This window comes from Topomyia yanbarensis, chromosome 2 (assembly GCF_030247195.1).
Source record: "Topomyia yanbarensis strain Yona2022 chromosome 2, ASM3024719v1, whole genome shotgun sequence".
NCBI lineage: Eukaryota > Metazoa > Arthropoda > Insecta > Diptera > Culicidae > Topomyia > Topomyia yanbarensis.
The window spans coordinates 419809511-419828964 of record NC_080671.1 but is presented as its reverse complement, the minus strand read 5'-3'; the positions used below and the strand labels follow the sequence as shown (position 1 = coordinate 419828964).

At 41.4% G+C, this 19454-nt stretch overlaps 1 protein-coding gene across 3 annotated transcripts in view; it reads right to left on the bottom strand.

The window, feature by feature from the left end:
* Positions 1 to 5367: 5367 nt before the first annotated feature.
* LOC131685221 (E3 ubiquitin-protein ligase Nedd-4-like) overlaps positions 5368 to 19454 on the bottom strand; it is a 56738-nt gene continuing 42651 nt past the window's right edge. For 2 of the 3 annotated variants that reach the window (XM_058968799.1, XM_058968800.1), the window contains exons 5-10: positions 8703 to 8818; positions 8291 to 8594; positions 7495 to 8001; positions 7088 to 7386; positions 6336 to 7028; positions 5368 to 6263 (exon numbers count right to left, since the gene is read on the bottom strand). In XM_058968799.1, the coding sequence (XP_058824782.1) occupies positions 6161 to 6263; positions 6336 to 7028; positions 7088 to 7386; positions 7495 to 8001; positions 8291 to 8594; positions 8703 to 8818 (2022 nt within the window). In that variant the 3' untranslated portion in view covers positions 5368 to 6160. The remainder of the gene's footprint in view (positions 6264 to 6335; positions 7029 to 7087; positions 7387 to 7494; positions 8002 to 8290; positions 8595 to 8702; positions 8819 to 19454) is intronic. The other variant, XM_058968801.1, reaches the window with a different exon arrangement.

Sequence of the window (19454 nt, the reverse complement as noted above, 5' to 3'; positions counted from 1 at the left end):
AGTGATGCAGATGGGGATCATCCTAGGGGCAGATCACTTGTGATGCATTTTTAAAAATCAGCGAAATTAAATGCATTTATTTCCATCAAAATAGAAATTCATAATGTATTTTGCGTTGCGTGCAATGTTTTTGCGTTGCCTGCAATGTGCTTTGCGTTGCGTGTAAGACGTCAAAACCCTACAGAAAAACTAGCCCTACATTTAACAAAACGTCGATCAAAGTGGATCAGCGTAGGACATTTGTTAAACAAACTTTTCTGCGAGAGAGTGCCAAGCTGATGCAAAAATGGAAATTAAATGCATTTTTTCTAATTTGATGCAAATTTGTTATACATTCTTAGAGTGATCTGCCCCTAGGGATCATCCCGGCGAAAACGCATACTTCCTCCGACGATATTGTTCTGTACGCACTCACGACTCGTACGGCCATCAACCGGTATGTCCTGTTCAGCTTTTCACGGATCCGCTTGGTTTTCAGCGCACCATCCCAGGCAGGAGCCCCATATCGGAGTATTGATGACGAAGCAGTGAATAACAGAGTCTCGTGCTGCTTCTCGGACCGCCGACGTTTGGCATAATTCCCGCTATTGCGTTCGCTGCCTTCGTCGACTTTTCGCAGGCGTTGTCGACGTGGTTATTGAAGATCAACCCACAGAGAACAGACGTCCATCTTCAGCATTCAACTTGTGTAAAATCTCTAACGGTTTCGAAGGTAGTTTGGATATCTAAACCAGGTGCGCTACTGTCGTCATGTTTTTTTGTGGCTGAGTGCGACAGAATTGACAGCGGTTATTCCTCTACCCAGTCAAACTAGTCCGGAACCGATTCGGACTTCCAGCATGAATTCCAGCTCAAATGCGTCAACCGATAGAGTCGGAATCGGTTGTTTTCTTTGAGCTAGATTCCATGCAGAATCCATCCAGGATTTCGAACCGGTTCCGGAATCGATTTGACGGATAGTTGGGATAGGTTGGTGTGGCGGCGCTAGTGTTTTTAATATATTAATTCAAATGTTTACACACGTTTTTTAAATATTTTTGTTCGATCATGGATGTCTGTTCTCTGTGATCAACCGGTCGTCGATTATCACTTATAATTACTTCAATGCACACTTTGATGCAATCACTTGCCTTCCAACGTCGATCTGCATCCGCGGCACCGCTTTGCAGTTGCCGACCAACACCACCTCCGTTTTGTGCTGAGCTATCTGCAGCTTGACTCCGTTCATCCACCTCTCGATCGCGTTTATTGTCTCCGTAGTCAACCCGTCTACTTCTTCAGGCGTCTCATCCATCACCGTTAGTGACACGTCGGCAGCGAAACCCATGATTTTCACTCTTCTGGGCACCCGCAGTGCTAAGACCCCATCGTACAACCCATTCCAAAGAGTTGGACCGAGAATGGAGTCCTGAGGAACGCCCGCTGTGACTCGCATTGAGTTCTGCCCTACGTTCGTCTCGTACAGTAGCACTCTGCTCTGGAAGTAGCTCTTCAGGATCTGGCATAGATAGTCGGAAATCCTCATTCTGTGCAGCGTTGCAGCGGTTGCTACCCAGCTGGCGCTGTTAAATGCATTCTTCATATCTATCATGACAACAGCGCAGTATCGATCTTCTCTTCTGTTTAGATGCCTTCTCAGTACTCTCGAGCACTGTCCGAATTGCATCCACTGTCGATGCTCCTTTGCGAAAATCTTGGACAGTCAGCACTTGCCTACAGATATATGGGCCTGTACGAGGCAAGATCGCCCGGTGGCTTCCCTGGATACGGTAGCAATGCCAGCTTCTGTACCTTCCACATTTCGGAGAAGTTGCCTTCGTTTAAACACTTCTGCAGCACCATCCTGAACATGTCCAGATATGCCAGCTTTCAGCACCACGTTCGGTATTCAATCCGGACCGGGGGCTTTCTTTGATTTCAGGCGCTTCGATGCTTCTGCGAGCTCGTCGGTTGTCACTTGCCGATCGTTCGTGTTTGCTCCTTCTTCTTCGCCGTACGATGTTGGTGGCCAGATAGTTGGATCGTGCTTGGGAAAAAGACCCTCGACGATTATCTTCAGCTTCCTCGGGCACATTTCGGTTGATAACACACGCGAAGGCTTCGTGATCGCCAGGATCAACGGTGTATTCGTCTTTAGCTGCTATTCTTCCCCAAGATGGATACTACAGCAGTACCACAGAGAACAGACATCCATGATCGAACAAGCATGTTAATAAAATGTGTGTAAACTTTTGAATGAATATACGTTAAAACACTAGCGCCGCCACACCAGATTATCACAACTATCCTTCAAATCCATTCCGGGACCGGTTCGAAATCCTGAATGGATTCAGTATGGAATCTGGCTCAAAGGAAACAACCGATTCGATGTTTGTGGTTGGGACTGTGGCCACATTTGAAATTATGGCGCCACTGACATATGAACAAGCATATGGGGGATAGTGAAAAATTGTTCCCAATCCTGAGGGGTAACCTATCAGTAAATGAGTGTTTGGGACCGTGAATAAAAGATGGAGCTAGTGTTCTCGGAAAATTGGCGGATCGAGGTTTTTTGGGGGGATTCTCTCATAGTGTTATATTTGTTAGTCTGTGCTATAATCAATGTCAATTCAGTAGAACTCAGCGTTGCGTTGTGACGATGATTTTGGCGGATTGCACACTGACTTCATCATGTTTGACTGCTGATTATCTAATAAGAAAGTCTGCTTAGGAAGTGGTAAGTAGGAATTCATACCAATCCGACCCATATTAAAACCTGAATAGCATGATAGCCATCATTGCCGGCCGCCCCCATCTTCATCGTTCACGGGGAAGGATAAAGGATAAGGTAGACGAGAAGTGTTGAGGCTCCACCTACTTAACGGAAGGTAGACGACTCATCAGACTCTTCCATAGGTGTCGCGGAGTTGGTGGTTTGGAAGGGTATAAGGTCTAGGATTCGCTCCAAGCAAGCGATGCGACCTGTAATGCATGGTTAATTAGGTAGTAGTTTAGCTGGTTTTCGAGTACACGTCACTCGAAAAAGAAAAGATCTTATTTAGGTCTTGGTTCTTTTTAACCTCTGGGTAGCCGGCTACCGAGAGTATCCTGTTTTCTATACAAAAGCAATTTGAACTTTACACAGCCGACCGCGGGAGTATTGCTTAGGAAAAATAATCTTATCTGCGTAATGGACCGGATCTCTATTTATTGCGACAGTATTCAAAGAAAATTCGCCAATCCTCTTCTACGATATATTTATTGGGTTGAAAACTGCTGAGTGACACGTTGACGAAACTCGAAATTAGATTCATAAAAACAGACGCCATGTATTTTCAGTACGTATTGACCCTTGATCATCGATACTAGTCAGCTTGAAGTCTTATTGGAGGTGATTTTCGAACAACTATTTATCGAGAAAAAATATTTGTCGAAGTTTGTATACAAAACGAACTTACAAAAGAAAACCAAGAAATAATTTTGAGCTGCCCAAAATAAGCAAATAGTTTCGCGCGCGCGTCGTTTATCCCTCTTCCCTGTCAGCATACCACCATAGATCCTAGAAGATCTTCACTAATGCCACTCCCGCTCGAAACGAAACTGAGACAGGCTCCACTCCGTCAACCCGTCGAAGTGAACGAATTGACAGCGGTTGGGGATAGAACACGATCCAGTCCCGAGTTTAAGCAAAAACGGCAAAAGGAGGCCTGTATCCCGGTTGGCACCGCGGGGAGGTAAGCGATAGGAGTTCTGTATCAGAGGTATTTGTATTTGTATTTAAACAATTTCAGTCCATCTGACATTGAGTCTTAATGAACTATAACTATGACTAAACTATACAAAATTAACCTAAAGTGACAACAAACGGTTCCGAAACTGTACAGAACTAATGACGAAGTCGAAGGTGTCGGTAAAATCGTTGAGGCGACGGACCATTGCTAATATTGGGCTATTAGCAGCGTAGTTAGTGCTGCGCATTTCAGTCTGTAGCAGTGTTCGAGGACGAAGGACACGGGTTGGTGCATACAGGTTAATTTGCGATAGGAGATCGGGAACATCATATTCAGCCAGAAGAAGCTTAGATACGAAGGTGGCTTGCGAGGCGTGCCTACGGTCTTTTAAGGTGTGTTGTCCTAATAATCGACAACGGTCTTCATACGGTGGCAAGTTCAGCGGATCATTCCAAGGCAATTGACGTAACGCATATCGTATGAATCTGCGCTGGACGGCTTCAATTCTTTGGCTCCAAGTTGCATGGTAGGGACACCATACGACGTTCGCGAATTCCAGCTGTGAGCGCACCAGTGAACAGTATAAAGCTTTGAAACATAAAGGGTCCCAGAATTCATTGGATATTTTGAACATGAAACCTAGTAGACGATTAGCTTTGTCAATGATCCCTGAGAAGTGATGGGTGTACGTTAGCCTTTCATCTAGGATGACACCCAAATCTTTTACATGGTCAACGCGTTGCAGCTGAGTTCCAGCGATGTTGTAGTTGAAAGTAAACATGTTCCTCGTTCGATGAAAACTGATAACAAAGCATTTAGCAACACTAAGAACCATCATGTTTCTTTTACACCAACTGTAGAAGGTATCAAAGAGATACTGTAGCTCACAGCAATCGGCTTCTTTCTTTATAACTAGAAATATTTTCAAGTCGTCAGCAAAGAACAGTTTTCCTCCACGCATCAAGATGAAAACCACACCATTCACGAACAGTGTAAACAGTAACGGACCAAGCGTACTACCTTGAGGAACTCCAGAATGGTTGGAAATGGATTCAGATACATTGTCACCAATTTGGACAAAGACTTCAGGTGAATGGCGACATAGATTGGCCTCATGTTGCACGATAATACAGCTTTGCCAACCCCTTTTCTTTGTTTGTGGTAGTTGTCTCTAAACTTGAAGTAGTTCTTCTCCATGCAAAGCCGTGTTAGCTTTAGGTGACACCGTATCTTCCATTTTTGTTCCATTCGTTGTCGTTGCTTTGTTAAGGTAATCACTCTTCCGAAAGATTAAAGGACTCTTTTACTTAAACGTTTGAAAATAATGCTGTTACCATGATTTCGTCGTCTCTTTAGTTCTAGGAAGGGCGGGGTTTGATACTCGTAGATTACTGATTGATGCTGGTTTTGTTTACTCATTTCACCTTGGGCCCTATTCTCACAGTCACTAGGTGACGTGAATTTGAGAATATGGCCCCATATCTGGGAGTGTGTTCGTTCTCTGTCGTCTGTAAGGTCCGTAATACCAAAACCGAAAAAAAACCTTTGAATCTTAAAACTCAAAAAAACCCTTAACGATTAGTTATCCTTTAAAGAAATGCAACACCTTTGAAATATTCAGGAATGTGATTTTATTTTGCAATTAAAAATCATCGGCTAATTCACTGCCAATCATAAACAGGAGTCGAATAATATTTGCATTTTATTAAAAATTTAATAATACATACGGGTTTCGTGCTGATCCCCACGTTGTGTGCGAGTTGTCTTACCCTATCGGCTAGTTTAATCATATTTGTATCCTTCTCGTATCTAGTATGCTTTCACAATTCCGACCAAAATCCGGGATAAATTCAAATAAAATGGTACAATAATTTAATAATCACTGGGTTTTGCCAAAGCTGAATTGCTCTTGTAAACTTTTTGATAACTTTGAACATTGCTACTGGTTGCTAGCTGCCCCGTGTAAACTATAAACTTGGTAAATATATTTGGTGACTCTAAACGTAGGATCAGTTTCGTTTTTTAAATCTTTATTTCAAAGCCATTGCTTGAGGGTTTCGGAATTGCAACTTACTAGGCAAGCATGTTTCCCTCTTGGAACATCTTTTTGCAAGGCACTCTCACTTCTCGCTGGTACTAGTTTACTAGTCTATTCCAACTATAGTCAGGCAGAATAGTGTTTTTGCCTTCTTTTTTTTGGTTGAGGAGACTCGAATCGTTATGGCAGACTTTGTTGATTTGCTTTGAAAAATTGTTTCCCATTCTACGATTGCGATTGCACGCAATCAGAACATTCTGTTCGCTCCTTAAAGCTAGTAAAAATAAAAACGGTTCGCCACTCCTCCACAGCAGAGAAACTATGCTTTGTGTAGTGTGTAGCAGCAGCTGGTGTGTTTGATTTGTGTGCTTATGTTGGGGAAGGAATGTTTGTTTAATGGAAGCAGCGTACTCTAGTCAACCCCTGCAAATCCTTGACTGCCCTCAATCGCTTTGACCAATTTGTCCTTGAGCTGCGAATAACTTTCGTACGGTGGGAGATCCAGTCGATTGAAGCTTTATTGATAGGAAGATATTATGATCGTTAGAATCAGTTAACATTAGAATAGGTTGAGAATTGGAACTTACCATGTGTGTGCCCTCGGGTAGTTGTTTGGTGTACCCCACTTCTCGATCGTGAACATCTGCGGTCCATTTGATCCGTAGAGTTCCTTGAAACCATTCATTGGTACCCTGGAGGTACCAGTCACGAATTGCAATAGCCTGGCACGCATTTCATTGCTGAATGACAGAACCGCCCGCCAGAACCACTGAACTACAACGTGGTTTGCATAGTAATCTCCTTTGTACAACGAATTTCGCTTCCAGTCATTCACATCAATACTTTGGATACCACACATTAGCAATTCCAGTTCATTCTCGTCGAAGATCTTGAGCAAATGCAGCGGTATTAGCGATCCGAATCCATCTAGAAATGCTTGCATCTGGTTTTTGACTCTGGCTGCGAACCTCCACTCGATCACCATTTTAATATATTCGTCTTTGTTCTCGTCCGTCACTTCGATATCGGCTCCGTTCGGTTTCAGCTCCCGTTGACTAGTGGTTCCGAAACTCTCCTCGTCCACACTGAAGGTCAACATCAGCTCGGACGGATCATTTTCCTTGATGTAGAGCAACGAGTTGTAATACTCGGTGTCCACCGATTCCATGTCATTCAGATCGATTTGCTTCTGCAGCATCATTTTGTAGAACGGCCTAATGAAGAACGCATCCAGCAGCTTACCGTGATACACTGCCATTCCGGCTATCCGACCGATAAATCTGGCAAATAGTAATGTGCTTCATCAATCCACTACAAAGGAGGAGGTTGGAAAACTTACTTGAAATAGTTCAAATGCTCCTCGTTGCACAACCCACTGAAAGGATTAATCTGCAGTGTGTAGTTGTCCATTGCCGAGTACTCGAACAGACCGTAGTACGGGTTGAACATCTCCTTCGATAGCAGGTAGAACCATTCCCGTGCCAAACCACCGTAATCCAGACCAGCTTCACCCTCGAACTCCACCCATAGTTTAGTCTTGAGCAAGTCGACCTTGGTGACGGAGTTGATTATTCGGTACGAGTCCTCCAGGATCGAGGTTCGCCTAATTTTGATGTCGATCTTGTTCGGAACGTTGGCCTGAGAGACGCGGGAGAAAACGAGTATTAGTAACACTGCGTGATATCCTGATTTGTTCAATTTAATAAATCCTATTTTTTATTTCCTGAAACTAACAAACTAGCTCACCGGTTTTTTCAGCTGACTCTTGAGATACTCGTACTTCTGCTTGTAATCCCTCGAATACGGCACTACTTGGCCGGCAATTTTGGGATTCGACAGCCGAGGATCGTCCCACTGTGTCGCTCGCGTGTTATGGTCAATGAAGAAGGTCCTACCGTCGCTGTGCACTCGTTCCTCCCACCCCTCGGGCAGTGATCCCAGCTCATCTTCCTGTCGAGCGTTTGGACTAGCAACGCCACCAGCGGCACCGATGCTGGCACCCACCGCAGAGTTGTTATTCAACGAGGCACTTGGGATCGAACTAGCCACTCCCGTCCGGGGATCAACCCAGGAGGTTTTCTTACTGATGTGGTCTATGAAGAACAGTCGTCCGTTGGCGGCAAACTGCATTGTCCAACCGGGAGGGAGCCCATCCGAACTGGGCAGTTGTGATTGCTGGTTGTGAGCCCCCGGAATTGGTGAACTGGTGAGAGATGAACTAGCATCTACTGATCGAATAGATGAATTATCCGCCTGAAATTAGTAAAAAGCAGTAATTTACTTTAATTTGAAAAGTACAACAAACATTTAAACTAGAACCATCACCCAGAATTTGGTTACAATTTGTACTACGATTCGATTAGTCATTGTTATGGTTCGCACTCGCCCAAAACCGTTTGGTGTGCATTAGTAAAAGTAACAGTGCGAACAAAAGCGACCCGCAACCGCACAGGTTTCAGTAAGGGATGGCGCAGGCGTGGAAATTGTGCATTGTTATAAGATGGAAGCAGAGCGCGTAAAGACAGAACTACTGAATTACTACCTCCGGTCGGCCGTCATCTGTTGACTGGATACCTCCTCCGGTATCGTTGAGTAGGATTGTACCGTTCATCCTGTTGTTGTTATCTTCAACGGCAGCATTGTCCTCGGGGGAGTGCCGACCACTCCCCTGTGAGACCCTAGCGATAACCTGTGGGGGTTGTGGTGCAAGACGTCTGCCACTGGTTGGGGTAGCGCTGGTTGAAGAACTCGGTGATGCTACTGGTGGTAATGGAGCGGGTCTAGTCGGTCTGCTGTTGGTGCCATTCGAGAGAGATGTTGACGACGGTGACGGAGACAAGTCACCTCTTTGAACAGATTTCCACAACATAAAATTATCACACGGTGGGGGTGGTAGAAAAAAGAGTTGTGTCAGAGAGGGTAATTTTCAATGTTTGAATGGTGTGATGTGCAACCTGCTATTGTTGTTATTGTTGTTGGAACCGCTAGCATTCAGGGAACTGATGGAGCCGCTGACAGATCGGTCCAATCTTTGACTGCCATTACTCTCAGAGGTGATGCTTAATGTATCCTGTGACGTAGGGAAAAAAGCATTTCTACATTCATTTTTACTGTACATGATGGAAATATTTATTTCCACTGGTCGAGTAATTGTGCAGGCGTGTGGTACGTTTTCTCAAAAATAAACTCTCTATCTACATTAAGGCAACCGCCTGAAGATCTAAGACCATTTCGTCTGAATTTCAGAACGTTGTTCAAACTCAGTGCACGACGCAATTGCCGCAGGGTTAACAGGAATCGTGCAAATAATAAATAATTCTTTCTTCAAAAATATGCAAAATTCAAATTCACTCGTGACTGATTATCGAGAAATTTCAAAAATTCTTATCGGTTTGAATGATCTTCCTTTGTATGCTCCGCTTGAAACAAGCATTGATAATGCTTTGGAATCATGGAATTTATTAAGGCTTTAACCTCGAGGGTCAATCGCATTTTTTGAAAATAATATACATTTCAAAGATACAATTCAATTAACAATTCATGAAAGATAAAAAATAATTCAATATATCCTGGGCGCACTGCTCTCCACTCCTTGTTTTAATTTTCTTTCGCGGTGGTAAGCAATGGTCAGGCTATTGTCGCTAGAGTAGCTTTGTTTTTTGCTCTAAGATGTTTGGTGAAAAACTGTTTGTCTGGCATGGCGTACTAGCTGTCTCTGACGTATCGGCATTTTTTTGTTATTTCGGTGCGTGGCTTACCGTAGTGTGCCGTCTGGTTACAAAATTGAATGTGATTTGTGACGGATTCCACTTCTCCATATTATGGCATGAATCTTTTAATATAATCCGCATTAGTGCGCGGTGCCAATTCGGGTAGGTAAATTTCCGTAAGCGGCCATATACACGGGCATCGTAGTTTTGAAGGTTTCGTATTCGACATCATGGTCTTCTTATTCTTCGCTACGAAGCATTCTGCCTAAGCTAATAAGTTGAACGCTATTAGCACTACATGCCCCGCGTATGATGCAGCTGTATGTGCGACACTTCTGTAAGCACAAATTTCCACCGTAATCAAGTGTTCCACCTCGCGTACTGTAAGTTACACGTAAACGCCAAATCGGAGTGGATTGGGTAGTGTTTTGTTTGTATGCTGTTCGCAAACGATGCACTCTTTGACTTCTAATCTGTACAAGAGGAAAAATCAGGCTGCGAATCTTGTTGTTTGTTATAAGGAAAATCAGTTCGAAATGGTGCTACAGTGAAGACCCGATTTTATCAGCCTCCGATTTTATCTGCTCCCGATTTTATCTATCCCCAATTTTATCAGCTTATAGTTGGTAGTTTGATGGGCTCTAGCAGACGAACCAAGTTGAATTCGAGTAAATCCTTTCTTGAGCATATTTTTCTCTTCTTAGAGATCCGAAATATGCCAAAAAAAATATTTTGCGCTGTTTTAAGGATAGTTTATGATTACATTGAGTAGGTCTCGTAGAAAACTTTTGAAGAACGAAGCCTTGTATAACAACATTCGACGATAGGTGGTGAAATACCAGCACAAGGCTTACGTGCATAAGACCATTGATCAATAATGTTTGAATATCGTGGCACGCTTGGTTTGGGACATGACCGTCATCCGGGTCGTGTGTTTCGCAGAATTTCCTATTACTTACTTGAGTTCGGACATGCCCACACCTATTTACACAGTTATATATTATGGTTTCAAGAGTTTCCGGATAGATTTGGTAGATATCAAAGATATGTTTCAGCAGTTTCGTGTACGGAAAGGATATAGGATATGAGAATACATATAATTTTTCTGAGAAGTTTTCCATCACAGCACATAATAAAACAGTTCTGATGCGATGGAGTTGAAGGAAGTCGAAAAAAACCTTCGTCGTTGTATGATGCAGCGCAAGCGATGTCCATTAGGTCTAATGTCCATTTGGTCCAAATATCCATTCGGTCTAAATGTCCATTCGGTCTAAATGTCCATTCGGTCTAAATGTCTATTCGGGCTATATGTCCATTCGGTCTAAATGTCCATTCGGTCTAAATGTCTATTCGGGCTATATGTCCATTCGGTCTAAATGTCCATTCGGTCTAAACGTCCATTCAGTCTAAATGTTCATTCGGTGTAAATGTCCATTCGGGTTAAATGTCCATCCGGTCTAAATATCCATTCGGTCTAAATGTCCATTCGATCTAAAAATCCATTCGGTCTAAGTGTCCAATCGGTCTAAACGTCCATTCGGTATAAATATCCATTCGGTCTACATATCCATTCGGTCTAAATGTCCATTCGGTCTAAATGTCTATTCGGGCTAAATGTCCATTCGGGCTAAATGTCCATTCGGTCTAAATGTCCATTCGGTCTAAATGTCCATTCGGTCTAAATGTCCATTCGGTCTAAATGTCCATTCGGTCTAAGTGTCCATTCGATCTAAATGTCCATTCGATCTAAATGTCCATTCGATCTAAATGTCCATTCGGTCTAAATGTCCATTTGGTCTAAATGTCCATTCGGTCTAAATGGCCATTCGGTCTAAATGTCCATTCGGTCTAAATGTCCATTTGGTCTAAATGTCCATTCGGTATAAATGTCCATTCGGTCTAAATGTCCATTCGGTCTAAATGTCCATTCGGTCCAAATGTCCATGCGGTCTAAGTGTCCATTCGACCTAAGTGTCCATTCGGTCTAAACGTCCATTCGGTATAAATATCCATTCGGTCTACATATCCATTCGGTCTAAATGTCCATTCGGTCTTAATGTCCATTCGGTCTAAATGTCTATTCGGGCTAAATGTCCATTCGGGCTAAATGTCCATTCGGTCTAAATGTCCATTCGGTCTAAATGTCCATTCGGTCTAAATGTCCATTCGGTCTAAATGTCCATTCGGTCTAAATGTCCATTCGGTCTAAGTGTCCATTCGATCTAAATGTCCATTCGATCTAAATGTCCATTCGATCTAAATGTCCATTCGGTCTAAATGTCCATTTGGTCTAAATGTCCATTCGGTCTAAATGGCCATTCGGTCTAAATGTCCATTCGGTCTAAATGTCCATTTGGTCTAAATGTCCATTCGGTATAAATGTCCATTCGGTCTAAATGTCCATTCGGTCTAAATGTCCATTCGGTCCAAATGTCCATGCGGTCTAAGTGTCCATTCGACCTAAGTGTCCATTCGGTCTAAACGTCCATTCGGTCTAAATATACATTCGGTCTAAATATCCATTCCGTCTAAATGTCCATTCGGTCTAAATTCCATTTGGTCTAAGTGTCCATTCGGTCTAAACGTCCATTCGGTCTAAATGTCCATTCGGTCTTAATGTCCATTCGGTCTAAATGTCTATTCGGGCTAAATGTCCATTCGGGCTAAATGTCCATTCGGTCTAAATGTCCATTCGGTCTAAATGTCCATTCGGTCTAAGTGTCCATTCGATCTAAATGTCCATTCGATCTAAATGTCCATTCGGTCTAAATGTCCATTTGGTTAATGTCCATTCGGTCTAAATGTCCATTCGGTCTAAATGTCCATTCGGTCTAAATGTCCATTCGGTCTAAACGTCCATTCGGTCTAAATGTCCATTCGGTCTAAATGTCCATTCGATCTAAATGTCTATTCGGGCTAAATGTCCATTCGGTCTAAGTGTCCATTCGGTCTAAACGTCCATTCGGTCTAAATGTCCATTCGGTCTAAGTATCCATTCCGTCTAAATGTCCATTCGGTCTAAATATCCATTCGGTCTAAATATCCATTCGGTCAAAATTCTATTCGGTCTAAATGTCCATTCGGTCTAAATGTCCATTCGGTCTAAATGTCCATTCGGTCTAAATGTCCATACGGTCTAAATGTCCATTCGGTCTAAACGTCCATTCGGTCTAAATGTCCATTCGGTCTAAATGTCCATTCGATCTAAATGTCTATTCGGTCTAAATGTCCATTCGGTCTAACTGTCCATTCGGTCTAAACGTCCATTCGGTCTAATATCCATTCCGTCTAAATGTCCATTCGGTCTAAATGTCCATTCGGTCTAAATGTTCATTCGATCTAAATGTCCATTCGGTCTAAATGTCCATTCGGTCTAAATGTCCATTCGGTCTAAATGTCCATTCGGTCTAAATGTCCATTCGGTCTAAACGTCCATTCGGTCTAAATGTCCATTCGGTCTAAATGTCCATTCGATCTAAATGTCTATTCGGGCTAAATGTCCATTCGGTCTAAGTGTCCATTCGGTCTAAACGTCCATTCGGTCTAAATGTCCATTCGGTCTAAGTATCCATTCCGTCTAAATGTCCATTCGGTCTAAATGTCCATTCGGTCTAACTGTTCATTCGGTCTAAACGTCCATTCGGTCTAAACGTCCATTCGGTCTAAATGTCCATTCGGTCTAAATGTCCATTCGGTCTAAATGTACATTCGGTCTAAATATCCAATCGGGTTTAATGTCCATTCGGTCTAAATATCCATTCGGTCTAAATGTCCATTCGGTCTAAATATCGATTCGGTCTAAATGTCCATTCGGTCTAAATGTCCATTCGGTCTAAATGTCCATTCGGTCTAAATGTCCATTCGGTCTAAATGTTCATTCGGTCTAAATGTCCATTCGGTCTAAATGTCCATTCGGTCTAAATGTCCATTCGGTCTAAATGTCCATTCGGTCTAAATGTCCATTCGGTCTAAATGTCCATTCGGTCTAAATGTCCATTCGGTCTAAATGTCCATTCGGTCTAAATGTCCATTCAGTCTAAATGTCCATTCCGTCTAAATGGCCATTCGGTCTAAATGGCCATTCGGTCTAAATATCCATTCGGTCTAAATATCCATTCGGTCAAAATTCTATTCGGTCTAAATGTTCATTCGGTCTAAATGTCCATTCGGTCTAAATGTCCATACGGTCTAAATGTCCATTCGATCTAAACGTCCATTCGGTCTAAATGTCCATTCGGTCTAAATGTCCATTCGATCTAAATGTCTATTCGGGCTAAATGTCCATTCGGTCTAAGTGTCCATTCGGTCTAAACGTCCATTCGGTCTAAATGTCCATTCGATCTAAATATCCATTCCGTCTAAATGTCCATTCGGTCTAAATGTCCATTCGGTCTAACTGTCCATTCGGTCTAAACGTCCATTCGGTCTTATATCCATTCCGTCTAAATGTCCATTCGGTCTAAATGTCCATTCGGTCTAAATGTTCATTCGGTCTAAATGTCCATTCGGTCTAAATGTCCATTCGGTCTAAATGTCCATTCGATCTAAATATCCATTCGGTGTAAATGTCCATTCGATCTAAATATCCATTCGGTCTAAGTGTCCATTCGGTTCAAACGTCCATTCGATATAAATGTCCATTCGGTCTAAATATCCATTCGGTCTAAATACCCATTCGGTCTAAATGTCCATTCGGTCTAAATGTCCATTCGGTCTAAATGCCCATTCGGTCTAAATGTTCATTCGATCTAAATGTCCATTCGGTCTAAATGTCCATTCGGTCTAAATGTCCATTCGGTCTAAATGTCCATTCGGTCTAAATGTCCATTCGGTCTAAATGTCCATTCGGTCTAAATGTCCATTCGGTCTAAACGTCCATTCGGTCTAAATGTCCATTCGGTCTAAATGTCCATTCGATCTAAATGTCTATTCGGGCTAAATGTCCATTCGGTCTAAGTGTTCATTCGGTCTAAACGTCCATTCGGTCTAAATGTCCATTCGGTCTAAATATCCATTCCGTCTAAATGTCCATTCGGTCTAAATGTCCATTCGGTCTAACTGTCCATTCGGTCTAAACGTCAATTCGGTCTAAACGTCCATTCGGTCTAAACGTCCATTCGGTCTAAATGTCCATTCGGTCTAAATGTCCATTCGGTCTAAATGTCCATTCGGTCTAAATGTACATTCGGTCTAAATATCCAATCGGGTTTAATGTCCATTCGGTCTAAATGTCCATTCGGTCTAAATATCCATTCGGTCTAAATGTCCATTCGGTCTAAATATCGATTCGGTCTAAATGTCCATTCGGTCTAAATGTCCATTCGGTCTAAATGTTCATTCGGTCTAAATGTCCATTCGGTCTAAATGTCCATTCGGTCTAAATGTTCATTCAGTCTAAATGTCCATTCGGTCTAAATGTCCATTCGGTCTAAATGTACATTCGGTCTAAATATCCAATCGGGTTTAATGTCCATTCGGTCTAAATGTCCATTCGGTCTAAATATCCATTCGGTCTAAATGTCCATTCGGTCTAAATATCGATTCGGTCTAAATGTCCATTCGGTCTAAATGTCCATTCGGTCTAAATGTTCATTCGGTCTAAATGTCCATTCGGTCTAAATGTCCATTCGGTCTAAATGTCCATTCGATCTAAATATCCATTCGGTGTAAATGTCCATTCGATCTAAATATCCATTCGGTCTAAGTGTCCATTCGGTTCAAACGTCCATTCGATATAAATGTCCATTCGGTCTAAATATCCATTCGGTCTAAATACCCATTCGGTCTAAATGTCCATTCGGTCTAAATGTCCATTCGGTCTAAATGCCCATTCGGTCTAAATGTTCATTCGATCTAAATGTCCATTCGGTCTAAATGTCCATTCGGTCTAAATGTCCATTCGGTCTAAATGTCCATTCGGTCTAAATGTCCATTCGGTCTAAATGTCCATTCGGTCTAAATGTCCATTCGGTCTAAACGTCCATTCGGTCTAAATGTCCATTCGGTCTAAATGTCCATTCGATCTAAATGTCTATTCGGGCTAAATGTCCATTCGGTCTAAGTGTCCATTCGGTCTAAACGTCCATTCGGTCTAAATGTCCATTCGGTCTAAATATCCATTCCGTCTAAATGTCCATTCGGTCTAAATGTCCATTCGGTCTAACTGTCCATTCGGTCTAAACGTCCATTCGGTCTAAACGTCCATTCGGTCTAAATGTCCATTCGGTCTAAATGTACATTCGGTCTAAATATCCAATCGGGTTTAATGTCCATTCGGTCTAAATGTCCATTCGGTCTAAATGTTCATTCGGTCTAAATGTCCATTCGGTCTAAATGTCCATTCGGTCTAAATGTTCATTCAGTCTAAATGTCCATTCGGTCTAAATGTCCATTCGGTCTAAATGTACATTCGGTCTAAATATCCAATCGGGTTTAATGTCCATTCGGTCTAAATGTCCATTCGGTCTAAATATCCATTCGGTCTAAATGTCCATTCGGTCTAAATATCGATTCGGTCTAAATGTCCATTCGGTCTAAATGTCCATTCGGTCTAAATGTTCATTCGGTCTAAATGTCCATTCGGTCTAAATGTACATTCGGTCTAAATATCCAATCGGGTTTAATGTCCATTCGGTCTAAATGTCCATTCGGTCTAAATGTTCATTCGGTCTAAATGTCCATTCGGTCTAAATGTCCATTCGGTCTAAATGTTCATTCAGTCTAAATGTCCATTCGGTCTAAATGTCCATTCGGTCTAAATGTACATTCGGTCTAAATATCCAATCGGGTTTAATGTCCATTCGGTCTAAATGTCCATTCGGTCTAAATGTCCATTCGGTCTACATGTTCATTCGGTCTAAATGTCCATTCGGTCTAAATGTTCATTCAGTCTAAATGTCCATTCGGTCTAAATGTCCATTCGGTCTAAATGTACATTCGGTCTAAATATCCAATCGGGTTTAATGTCCATTCGGTCTAAATGTCCATTCGGTCTAAATATCCATTCGGTCTAAATGTCCATTCGGTCTAAATATCGATTCGGTCTAAATGTCCATTCGGTCTAAATGTCCATTCGGTCTAAATGTTCATTCGGTCTAAATGTCCATTCGGTCTAAATGTCCATTCGGTCTAAATGTCCATTCGATCTAAATATCCATTCGGTGTAAATGTCCATTCGGTCTAAATGTCCATTCGGTCTAAACGTCCATTCGGTCTAAATGTCCATTCGGTCTAAATGTCCATTCGGTCTAAATGTCCATTCGATCTAAATATCCATTCGGTGTAAATGTCCATTCGATCTAAATATCCATTCGGTCTAAGTGTCCATTCGGTTCAAACGTCCATTCGATATAAATGTCCATTCGGTCTAAATATCCATTCGGTCTAAATACCCATTCGGTCTAAATGTCCATTCGGTCTAAATGTCCATTCGGTCTAAATGCCCATTCGGTCTAAATGTTCATTCGATCTAAATGTCCATTCGGTCTAAATGTCCATTCGGTCTAAATGTCCATTCGGTCTAAATGTCCATTCAGTCTAAATGTCCATTCGGTCTAAATGTCCATTCGGTCTAAACGTCCATTCGGTCTAAATGTCCATTCGGTCTAAATGTCCATTCGATCTAAATGTCTATTCGGGCTAAATGTCCATTCGGTCTAAGTGTCCATTCGGTCTAAACGTCCATTCGGTCTAAATGTCCATTCGGTCTAAATATCCATTCCGTCTAAATGTCCATTCGGTCTAAATGTCCATTCGGTCTAACTGTCCATTCGGTCTAAACGTCCATTCGGTCTAAACGTCCATTCGGTCTAAATGTCCATTCGGTCTAAATGTACATTCGGTCTAAATATCCAATCGGGTTTAATGTCCATTCGGTCTAAATGTCCATTCGGTCTAAATATCCATTCGGTCTAAATGTCCATTCGGTCTAAATATCGATTTGGTCTAAATGTCCATTCGGTCTAAATGTCCATTCGGTCTAAATGTTCATTCGGTCTAAATGTCCATTCGGTCTAAATGTCCATTCGGTCTAAATGTTCATTCAGTCTAAATGTCCATTCGGTCTAAATGTCCATTCGGTCTAAATGTACATTCGGTCTAAATATCCAATCGGGTTTAATGTCCATTCGGTCTAAATGTCCATTCGGTCTAAATATCCATTCGGTCTAAATGTCCATTCGGTCTAAATATCGATTCGGTCTAAATGTCCATTCGGTCTAAATGTCCATTCGGTCTAAATGTTCATTCGGTCTAAATGTCCATTCGGTCTAAATGTCCATTCGGTCTAAATATCCATTAGGTCTAAATAACAATTCAGTCTAAATGTCCATTCGGTCTACATGTTCATTCGGTCTAAATGTTCATTCAGTCTAAATGTTCATTCGGTCTAAATGTCCATTCGGTCTAAATGGCCATTCGGTCTAAATATCCATTCGGTCTAAATGTCCATTCGGTCTAAATGTTCACAGCAAACCTCTGCCAAAAAAAAGACTTTAGGGGATAGGCCATAACTCCGCCAACCTTTTTTTTTTAAATATATTTGTTTTTTTTTAACTTCGATAGTACTACCAACGAGCTGTCTTTCGCTTTTTCAAATAAAATTTGCACAAAACATTTTAAAAAAATCACGAACTTAGCTCACTTTTTCGCCACAACTTTGTATTTAACCCCTTAATCACAGTTTTCCATAATAATGATTTTTGTATTGAAGATGGCAAAAAATGGAACATATTGTATCTCCTCTCTAAAAAACCAAAGAATTAGATTCAGCTGTCAAAATTAATGTATTAGATTAGCGGTTGCACGAATATGTACGACAGTTAGGTCTTACGATTTTCTGACAAAATCGAGGGGGTGCGTAAGTACCCCTACAGTCTTAATAGCCCCGGGTCCCCTACCTAATCTAACTAGTAAACTTCAATACGTGACGAATAAAACGTTATTTAAAGTCACGTAAATAAAAACAAAAAAAAACTTCGATGAGTCTTTGTTCCAAAAATTATTTAAAATTACTACACACATTGTCCAAAATGAGATAATATTTCGCAGTATAAGATTAACTGTGGCAAAACTACGGCATTGTTCTGATTTTACATTTGTCTTTAACATTTAACGCTTGTTAAACTGGAATAAAAGTTATCAAGGGGGTCCTTTACTATCGAGGCCCGAGATTGGACTGTTTCTAGAAACAAATTGCAAAGAATCTACAGGTAAGATATTGCATGTTTATTTTTCATTTTGAAGCTACATGTTTTGAGTTTTAAATTTTAATATTGGAGAACAGAAAAACATCATTCGCAACATTGAAACATCATTGATTATATTGATGTTGAAACTGCTGCGAATAAGATATTTCATAAAAGGTCCGATTACAATATTTTTTTAAATATTCTATAAACAAACCGCTATGTTTTCCGAGTACGATTTGCAAAGTTTTACATTGTTTCATTTTCTCTAATGTATCGAAAAATGGCATCGAAATTTAAAAAAAATGACAAATCGTTGTATAAATTTTACAATTTGCAAAATAAAAAATCTATCCTGGAAAAACATAGCCTATGATCACAGAGAACAGTTATGTAAACTAGAACAAACATTACAGAAAAACCTGGCCGAATGCACATTAGAAACATTTAAATGAAAATACATTGAAAATCCCCATCGCATATACAGGTTCGCAGGCATGAACCACCATTGTATTCAAGCTTGCACGCAACGCCTGTACAACGTTTGCTGGCCGATCGTGGCGCCGACTAGTGCCAAGTTACATACATTGAAAACTTTACTTGTATCTCTGTTCTCGATGCTATGATTATGAAAAATATCAATTTTCTGATGACAAATTGCTCCACTGACGACAAAATGAAATTTAGAAGTCAAAACCTGTAGTTTCAAAATAAAAACTGAAAATTCAAAATCTATTCAGTAGATACTTTGCAATTTATTCCCCAGAAACAGCTCAATTTCGGGCCTCGCGAATAGAGGACCCCCTTAAAA